General features: G+C 30.5%; 1 protein-coding gene across 4 annotated transcripts; it reads right to left on the bottom strand.

The window, feature by feature from the left end:
• Positions 1-1,454: 1,454 nt before the first annotated feature.
• On the bottom strand, positions 1,455-8,245 carry LOC121204847 (serine/threonine-protein kinase Nek6). 4 transcript variants are annotated; one of them, XM_041075535.1, is made up of 14 exons: positions 7,942-8,244; positions 7,637-7,786; positions 6,980-7,046; positions 6,627-6,692; positions 6,440-6,486; positions 5,832-5,877; positions 5,362-5,442; positions 5,230-5,272; positions 5,084-5,133; positions 4,201-4,282; positions 3,349-3,398; positions 2,798-2,871; positions 2,652-2,703; positions 1,455-2,278 (listed from the first exon to the last, which is right to left on the bottom strand). In XM_041075535.1, the coding sequence occupies exons 1-14, from the start codon at positions 8,052-8,054 to the stop codon at positions 1,610-1,612; spliced, it is 1,590 nt and encodes a 529-aa protein (XP_040931469.1). In that variant the 5' UTR covers positions 8,055-8,244; the 3' UTR covers positions 1,455-1,609. The 4 variants fall into 4 exon arrangements, with proteins under 4 accessions (XP_040931469.1, XP_040931472.1, XP_040931470.1 ...); XM_041075538.1 differs by having other exon boundaries at positions 7,637-7,776; XM_041075536.1 differs by having other exon boundaries at positions 7,954-8,244.
• Between the last annotated feature and the right edge of the window lie 1,491 nt (positions 8,246-9,736).

Below are 9,736 nucleotides of genomic sequence, written 5' to 3'. Positions count from 1 at the left end.
TTGAATTTTGAAAAGTAAAAGGATTGAATTCCTAGAAATAAAAATACAGGGATTAAATTCTAATTTTGAAAATAATATAAGGACTTATGACGGTTTTAAACCCGGAATTTTCTATTCATGGAATTCATATTTCACGACTTTTGATTACCCGAGAATATATTTTATTGCATCTTAAAGACTATTCGCCAAGACCTTATTCTAAGGTTAAAGGGAAAAATAATTCTTAAACAATACAATTGGTCAATGGGTTTCTAGAAGGTTAAAATATGCTGTTAGTCCCTTGTATTTTGATAAAGTTTGAGATTTAGTCCATATCATTAAAAGGTTAAAAATTAAGTCCTACATTTTTATTTAGAAATCTTAGTTTAGTCATTAAAATCGTACACATTTTCTATTAAAATTTGTTAACTTGAAATTTTGATTAGGTTGCCCTCAGATAACGTGATTTATGATTAAGAGAAAATAAATATGTTAAATTGATAAATTTTAGCAGAAACGGCCAACGACGATGATTGGATTAGAATTTCTAAATTGAAAAGGTAATAAGATTGAATTTTTAACTTTCAAGTACAATGACCAAATCTCAAATTCTGTACAAATACAAGAACTCACAACACTTAACTTTTTAAAAATAGTAGAACATAATGAATTCAATAGTTACAATACATTTGAATAAAATGACCAAGTTAAAATATAATGACTAAATACACAAGTTACGAATAGTATAAGGACTAATAGCAAAATTTAACACAAAAAAAGGGTTAAATTTTGCTATTAGTCCTTGTAATTTGCAAAATTTAGGACTCAATCATGTACTTTAATTTGGTTATTTTTAGTCCCTGTACTTTTCAAAATTTCAAGTTTCAGTCCTTATCAAACAATAACTATTAAATTCATTAAGTTCTTCTATTTCCAAAATTTGATGTGGCAAACATATTATTATATATGTAATGCAATGTCAGTTTGTTATTTTCATAATTACTCACTAAAATTTCGGTTAATAAATTAATGATTATCATTTGTACTAAGACTGAAATTTCAAAATTCGAAAAAAATGGACTTGGAATGATTCAGCTAGAGAATGTGAACTAAATTTACAATTATACGTATAGTATATGATTAGTAATTGAATTTAAAGAGACGAATTTAACTACTACTGTTTGGTTCAAGAAAAAGTTTTCAAAGTCAACCACCTGTCCGTCCGGTTTGATTAAATAAATATTTAAAAAATAAAAATATAAAAAATCTGGTTCAAACTGCTCAGTTCAATCGGTTTTTTGTTTGGTTCAACCAGTCAATATCAATTCCCATATCAATCAATTCAATGCCCTTCTTCAGATTGATAACTGACCAATTTCCAATCCAATTAATCGGTCTAGTCTAATTCAAACAACCTCATTTAGGACTAAATTTTTAAAATTTAAAAAGTACAATTACTAAAATTGGCCATTTCGAAAAGTGCATGAACTAAAATTAATTAAATTATAGGAATTAAATCCACAACTTTCACAAACTAAAAAACCTAACAACAAAATTAAAAAAAAAACACACAGAAAAAAAACATCATTGAGTTACCTATTGCTGGATTCTTTTGTTAAAAACTTACAATTCAATTCCTATGATCTACTGGGATTTTGCTTTTAGCATTCATCAAACTCTTTGTTAACCAAATTGCTGTTTCTCTTGATGAAACAGCTTCTTCACCAAATGGTCTTAAAACCCCTGCAAGTTCCTCAAGTCTTTGCTGTTTAAGTAAACTAGCACAAATCTCCAACAATGATTCCAATGCTTCAGCTCTTTCTAAGCTCTGAGGATCTTGTTTGATATTTTTTTCGTAATCGTGGAGCATCGTTAACGTGTTCATTATCGATCTTTCTTGCGTGTTTTCTGTTGTTTTGACTTGGTTTTCGGGTTGGAGTCTCCGTTTAGTCTCCATCGTCGCCTTTTGTGGTGTTTCTGGTGCATGTATTAGCTTTAAATCTCCATTGCATTGGCTTCTATCGTCCTGCTTACCCGGTTGAGATTGTTCGGAGGTGAATTCTTGTTTATGAAGATTGCTTGACGTGCACTCCAAGATTATTCTCGAGGTGCCGGAATCATTTGATGGGCTTGCTCTTTCACTTTGGGGATCCATTGTGTTGTATTTGTGGGGCGAAAGGCTTCCTTTCAGCTTCCCTTTGACGCTTGCTTCGGATTTGACGGGGAGAAAAACCGGTGATAGATTCTGGCATTGAGTAAGATATGGTTGTAAATGTGGATGCCTTAAAAGCTCAGCAGCCTGAAGGAACAATTAAAATGCAGTAAGTTTCAAGACGTGACATAGGACAGTAAAACTATCATAGAGGTAGTTGTACTAGGAGTAAGATAATATTTTACCCTGTACTAAAATATTGAGCAAATCAGTCCTTGTATGTTAGATCAAAAAGAGTAAACTAGTCCTTATGTTAAAAATTTCACCCATTCTACTGTTAAAAACCAATTCATGTATGTTAGCATGATGTAAACGTGGCAAGCCACGTATCACTGTCTAATTATTCTATCAATTATGCCAGTTTTTAATAGAAAAATGTACAAAGACTAATTTGACAGGAGCCTTTATGATAGTTTTACTGAGATAGGCATCAGTATATCATCGGATTAGTTGAACTTACAGTCGGTCGGTGTTCTGGGTTTTTTCGTAACATCGTTCTGATCAGTTGCTTACTGCAAATGGGGGAGATTTCATTGCATAATTTAGTAGCTTAAAGTTGGAAAATGAATCAAATTTATACAGAAACTGGTAATAAGCTTTACTTACAGTGTAGATGAATACATTGTTGGAAGTGGAGAAATGGAGGATCTGTTTATTTTATTGACTAATCCAGCCATGTCCTGTTTGAAAATTGAAATAATTATGACAAATGGAACTTCAGTTTCATGCTCTTGTACGAAGGACAATGAAAAATTTCAAGGAAAGATTAAAACCAAACCAATGCGTAAAAGTATAATGAGGTTTCTATAATAGAAATTTAGATTATATTTTGTCCAATTTATTTAAAGATGGGTAAATTAATCCTTATACATTAGATAAAAAAGCAACATGGTCCTTTATGTTAAAAATTCTATTCATTTTTACTATTAAAAATTGGCATCGCTGACTGAATAATCAGATAGATATACATTCATTTTAGTGTAAAAAGATCAATTTTTAACAGTAAAAATACAAAAAATATTTAACAAAAAGACCAATTTATTTTTTGATCTACTTTACAAGGATTAATTTACTTATTTTTTTAATAGAAATGATAAAATATAGTTTAACTTTTAATACAAAATTCTCTATGATACTTTTATCAAATAAATGCTTACAGGTGCTCTGAATGCAGGTTGACGTGCAGCTATTTCAAACATGCAGCAACCTGTAAGAATGTATTGGAATTCCAATGATGTCAACCACTAGGTTCATGGTCCTAAATATAACAAAATATATGTTATGTTGCTCCAACTACACATTTTTCATGAAGTAATCGTGTTCAGGGAAGGCAGAAAAAGGTTTTAAGGGCGTAAAGTAAACCATAAATTTTTAGAGAGATTCAAAGAAAATTTTATTATTATATTAATTTATAATTTTATAATTTTCAAAAGAATTAAAAAATAATTTTTTCAATGGGAGGCTGTCTATCTCTTAAATTTATCTCTGATTGTGTTTAACATAGACATTGGGATATAAGAGATAAAGTAATATTAAGGCTCTTGTATTAGGAGTCGGATTACATTTTGTTTCATCTACTCAAAAAATAAACAAATTAGTTCATGTATGTTAGATCAAAACAAATTAGTTCTTCTGTTAAAAATTTCATCCGTTTCTACTACTAAAAATTGGTTTCTATACATCATAATGAGGTACACGTGGCATACCACGTGACACTATCTAGTTATTCCGTTAGTCATGCCAATTTTTAATTGTACAAACGGATGAAATTTTTAATAAAAATGATCAATTTATTTTATATTTAATATACAAAGATTAATTTATCTATTTTTTTAATAAAAAAATAAAATGTAATCTAGCTCTTAATATAAATAATCCATAATACTTTTACTTTTATAAAACACTTTAAAAATAATTCAAATACAAAGAAATTATTTTTAAAAAAATTGAATATACTGATATCCGACAATCACATACAAGTAACACTATTTCAGGTCTATGTATATTACCTAGGGACCATATATCTGATTTGTAGCCATATGGGATATCTGCAAGAAGCTCCGGACACATGTAGTTTGGAGTGCCTACAACCTGTGTAAGAATAGAAGTAACATTGGTACCTATATCAGCTATTATCTGATCCTCAAACTTTGATACAGTAGGGAAGTCAATCCTTTCGTAGAAGTCTATGAATGTTCAGAGTTTACAAATCTCTCAATTAGTCAAGATCTACTAACTCTGATGAGAGTTTGAACTAGAGTCGGGATTACAAAGCAGGAACGTCTCGTCAGATAGGGTATATATGTCCATAGTTGCCATTCAAGGGGCAAGGGTTCAAACCAAGGTTGTTTGAATTAGACTAGACTAGTCGGAATACCGATTCAAAGAAGGGCATTGAATCGGTTGACTCAAGAACCGGTTGAACCAAGCAAAAAATAGGAGGTTGAACCAGATTTTTAATCTTTTTTATTTTTATGAAATTTATAATAATTTATTTAATCGAACCGAATGGACCGGTCAAACCAACGATTTGACCAATTCAACCACTAATTCGATTCTGAAAATCTTGGTCCAAACCCTACCATGCACGGATATTCATGTCTCCTTAGTAACTTGGTAGGTGGCCATGCACCAACTAAGCGTTCTTGCTCTGTGAACCCCGCCTCTAGCTCGGGTTATTGTTAGAGTTGAGGGACAATCCCGACTCGATACAAGGACAATTTCAACCTACTAAGGAGTCCGTCAACTCCGAACAGACAATATTTCGTAGACTTCTCTATAAAAAATCAGCCTTCCAACACTAAACTAAATTTTCAGAAAAAAATTTATTAACAGACAATCAAATAAGATTCTGCAATGTTTTAAAAGTTTCCCAGAAAATGAAGGCATTACGGTTGAAGTGAGATCTTCTTGGTTTAGCAGTTTTGCTAGTCCAAAGTCACCTATATAATATAATTAAATATATAAATCAATGAGCATGGAAGTGAAACATTAAGTAAAAAAGAAAAGGCTTTATAGGAACTGTAATAGTTTCTTACCTAATCTAATGTCATTGTGTTCTGTAAGGAAAATGTTGGAGCACTGAGTTTTTTAGAGACAAAAATTTAGTTGACAAAGATATGGAAAACAGAACAAAAAAGAACAGTGTCTTAAATTTGAGATATTTATACTTTGAGATCCCTGTGAAGGACACGGTTGGAATGAAGGTAATCCACTGCCACTAACAGTTGTGTTAGCCATTTGCAAAGCTTCTGAAGAAGAAGAAGAAGAAGAAGAAGAAGGAATATATGGTGAGTGGTGAGTGGTGAGTGGTGAGTGGTGAGCAGTAAAGCAGTAAGAAGGGTGTTGAGGGATTCCCAACTCCTTTGGAAGAAATTTAAGAATTGTTGTTTGCTGGGAGCTAGCCCAATCAGTAGCGCTCTCGCTCATAAGTGTCTTATAGACACGGGATAGAGTCCAACCACGTGCAATGCACATGGCACTCCTATCTCTTTAGCCATAGCAAAGTCAAAAGATAAAATTCTTACTGAAATCAATATCGAATGTGCTAAGAGTTCGTTGACTCTAAACAAACAACACTCGTAAACTTTTTCCAAAAAAATCATAAATCCCTCAACAATATGGGGAGGTCCCTGCGAACCTTTTCTGGAAAGAATGTTCCTCTACTTTTCTTTATAATCTCACCCCTGCAATAATAATTTTGTATATTAGCATACCTAAACATAGTGTACTAAAATCTCCGCTCTGCTTTTCTATACACATAGATTTGTTATTTATCCAAGTTCGAAGGTGTGGATAAAAATGTTAGACCTACAAAACAAGTTCGAAGTGTGGATAAAAATGTTAGACCTACAAAATGAGTTTTAACATTTAAAACCTGAATCTAGCTCATCCCATTTTTTAATTACAGACAAATTCGGACAAAATTTTAGGTCCATATTTTAGGTCAAGCCGAGCTTAAGCAAGCACAAAGTATATTAATACTATGCTTAAACTTGACCCGACCTATGAACACATTTACACAAATATATTACACATTTAAGTGTATTTAAACCCATATCTTCCAAATTTTTATAGTAACAATGACGTCAACTAGATTAAAATTCAATCAACATTGACAATAACACTTTACGAGATGATAATAATTAATTCTAAATTGTGTCTATTAGATATCCTTATGATTCAGCTATCAGATTATTCAAAGATCGAAATTGTGATTAATGTCAACTGTATGATAAACAAACTTACATGTCTCCTCCCTCACAATAACTTGTCACAATGCAAACATAAGATTCCTACAAGAACAAGAATTTTTATTCCAAAAAAAAAAACCCAAAGTTAATGCCAATTATATTTTATATTTCAAGAATTAAACAAGTTTGATTAAGGGATCAAATCATCCAAAATAATAATAATAAATGTGTATAATCAAAACCTTTTCCACCCATCCATCTTTGTGCTCTACAATATATGGATTGTTAAGCTTTGCCATCAAATTCATCTGCAAACAGAAATAAGTAAACAACATTAAGTAAACATCTTCTTCGGAAATATGTTTCCACTAGCTTTTATATTTTCTTGATGGGTTAATATAGTATTTGGTACTTGAGTCTTGTTCTAATATTCAATTTGGTATTTGAAAGGTTTTTTTGTCTCAATTCAGTACATGAATTTGATTTCGATGTTTAATTTGATTCACAGACCAAACAATCCAATAAATGTTTGATTCGTGTACTTATACTTAATTGAGACAAAAGAAATAATTTTGTGCCAAAAATAAGTCTAAACCTCTTGAAGTGCTGTACGCTTGAACTTCTCAGTTTGTTTAGCCAAACGAATCTTCTTCAATACATACCTGCACATATATATTATCAAAGATAATGTACCAAAATCTACAATAATCAGTAAAATTACTATAAAAGTTCTTGTATTAAAAGTTAAATTACATTTATCCCTTCACTAAGAAAATGAACAAATTAATTTCTATATGTTAGATAAAAAAACAAATTGATCATTCTCTTAAAAATCCTATCTATTTTTATTGTTAAAGACTGGTTCTTATACCTCAAAATGAGGTACACATGTTATTTCGTCAACCATACCAGTTTTAAATAATAGAAATGCATACAATTTTTAACAAAAAGGACCAATTTATTCTTTGATCTAATATATAGGGACTAATTTATTCATTTTTTGAGTAAAAGAGACAAAATATAATCTAACTAGTAGTACAAGGACCTCCATAATGCTTTTATCATAATAATCACACTATGAAACTGCAATATTTTTAGCATGATCCAAAATTTCTAGGAAAAACATGTTACTTCGATTCGGATATGTTTAATTAAGCTGGAAGGTTATATCTCCATATCCATGTACGGATTTGTATCCAATCTCGATTTTAGATACTAATAAACAGAAAATTAAGAAGAAAAAAACACTTACTCTTTTTTCTCAGCTTTATGAAGAACAAGAAATGCAGCACCAAAAGCACCTCTCCCAATCTGTTCAATCACTTCGTAGTCATCCATTTTTGACATTGTTTCTTTATCTTTCTTCTCCATGAAAGAAGCACCATCCAAAGCCTGTAGAACACTAAAAAGAAAGACACTGAACTTCAATCTTCACTGGTTGATTTACTTTAAAGCTTTGCTCTTCATTTAATATTGTTTGGTAGCTTATACATACACACATACATATGTATATATATGCTCAGTACTATAGCATTAAATAGAATTTAAAGTTGATACCAGAAACGAAACCTGTTTGCAGGGGAGACAATGTCACACCAAAAAAAAAAATTGAGCAATGGTGAATGATGATCACAGGTTGAGGCAGGAACCATTAAAGAAACACGATGCATTAAATGCCACCATATTTATGGAAAAAAATAGGGGACTTGATAATTCGTTTTATGTAGATTTTGACATATTCGTGTACGCACGACAAGTGTTTGAAGAAATGTAGATGTGAGAAGAAGGATTGTTGGGATGAAAGAAAAATTAAACAAAGGACATTGAAAGATTGGAAGTTTAAATTGTGAATGGTGGGAAAGATTTGAGGCAAAAGAAGAAGAAAAATATAGGATGAGATGAAAAAATAGGATGAATTTTCCTATTAGCCCTTGCACTTTATGAAAGCTACCGATTTAGTCCTTGTACTTTTCAAATAAGCCATTTTAATCTCTCTACTTTCCAAATTTTGAAATTCGACTCATGATCTAAATAGTAAGAGTTAAATCCATTTGATTAAATTCAATTACTAGTATTATACTATGGATACATTAAAAAGGAGAGAAATTAATTTAATCAATCGGTTTGGTCGGTTTTATTTTCGAACCGACTTAACCAACATGAGAAAATCGATTCGATTGACTGTACTTGAGAAAACTGACCAAATAAAACCAATTTTAATTTGATTGGTTCAGTCAAGTTTTTCTGTTAACCAACCTTAGATTATTGAGTTGAATTATATCGTTATATATCTATTATATATTATAAATTATAAGTCTATTTTAAATAATTAAAAAATAATATAAAATAATTCAATTTTTCAGTCGATTCGATTTTGATATTCAAAAATTAATAACCAACTGAATTACCCAATTAAATCAATGTCAAAATCAACCAATCTGTCTCACCTGACTAAACCAAAATTGAAAAAACCGAATGGGTCAATTTTTTCAATTAAAACCGAAAATTCCTCTTCCCTACGTACAATTGTAAATTTAGTCCGTATTCCCTAATTGAATTATTTGTCTATTACTTAAATTTTTAGTGAGTAATACGTGAAAATAATAAGTTGACATGGTATTACATGGACGATAATATTTTTTATCACATCAGATTTTGGAATTAGTAGTACTAAATGAATTTAATGATTATAGTTGGATGAGGACTAAAATTTAAAATTTTGAAAAATATAAGGACTGAGCGAAATTTAACCCAAAGGAAAAAGGGGAAGGACCCCATTAGCCTGCAACAACTATGGCTTAGCTTTGCTTGAATTTTCAGTTTCCCATAGTTATTATTACATTACCCATGTGGTTGGTATGTTCATGTCACTATCTTCTTAACTGAAAAATTCACCTTTTTTTTTCTTTTTTATATATATTTCAGCTTCGAAAATTGAAAATCAAAAATATTTTAGTGGGAAACAAAATAAAAATAAAAATTGTTGCTTAGAAAAAAAATTTTGTGCCTTTTTTTGGGATTTTAAATTAATTTAAAATTGGTTATTTTTGTTAAAATTTTTATTTATTTGTATTGCTAAGAACTGACGTAGCTGACGGAATAATCAGAAAGTGACATGTGACGTGCTACGTATACTTTATGCTGATGGACAATGACCAGTTTATAATAATAAAATTAGAAGAAGTTTTTAATAGAATAACCGATTTGCTCTTTGAACTAACGTATAAAGATTAATTTGTCTATATTTTGAGTAGAGGGAGAAAAACGTAAGTTGACTCCTAATATAAGGGCTCCCTCATATAATATGTATATTACGTATAAATGTGTTTACAATTTAATCTACATGATTTTA

Source organism: Gossypium hirsutum, chromosome A08, assembly GCF_007990345.1.
Source record: "Gossypium hirsutum isolate 1008001.06 chromosome A08, Gossypium_hirsutum_v2.1, whole genome shotgun sequence".
In the NCBI taxonomy this organism is placed as follows: domain Eukaryota; kingdom Viridiplantae; phylum Streptophyta; class Magnoliopsida; order Malvales; family Malvaceae; genus Gossypium; species Gossypium hirsutum.
The sequence above is the reverse complement of the archived record's forward strand: the minus strand, read 5'-3'. Positions and strand labels throughout refer to the sequence as shown.

Bases quoted from the DNA above. Each gene is read 5' to 3' on its own strand.
- LOC121204847 (XM_041075535.1), bottom strand. From the start codon at position 8,054: ATGCATCGTGTTTCTTTAATGGTTCCTGCCTCAACCTGTGATCATCAT. The intron at 5,273-5,361 runs GTATAAATATCT...TAAAAAACTCAG, and splicing joins TCCTTCACAGGGATCTCAAA to TGCTCCAACATTTTCCTTAC. The intron at 4,283-5,083 runs GTAATGCCTTCA...ATTCTTACACAG, and splicing joins AAGAAGATCTCACTTCAACC to GTTGTAGGCACTCCAAACTA.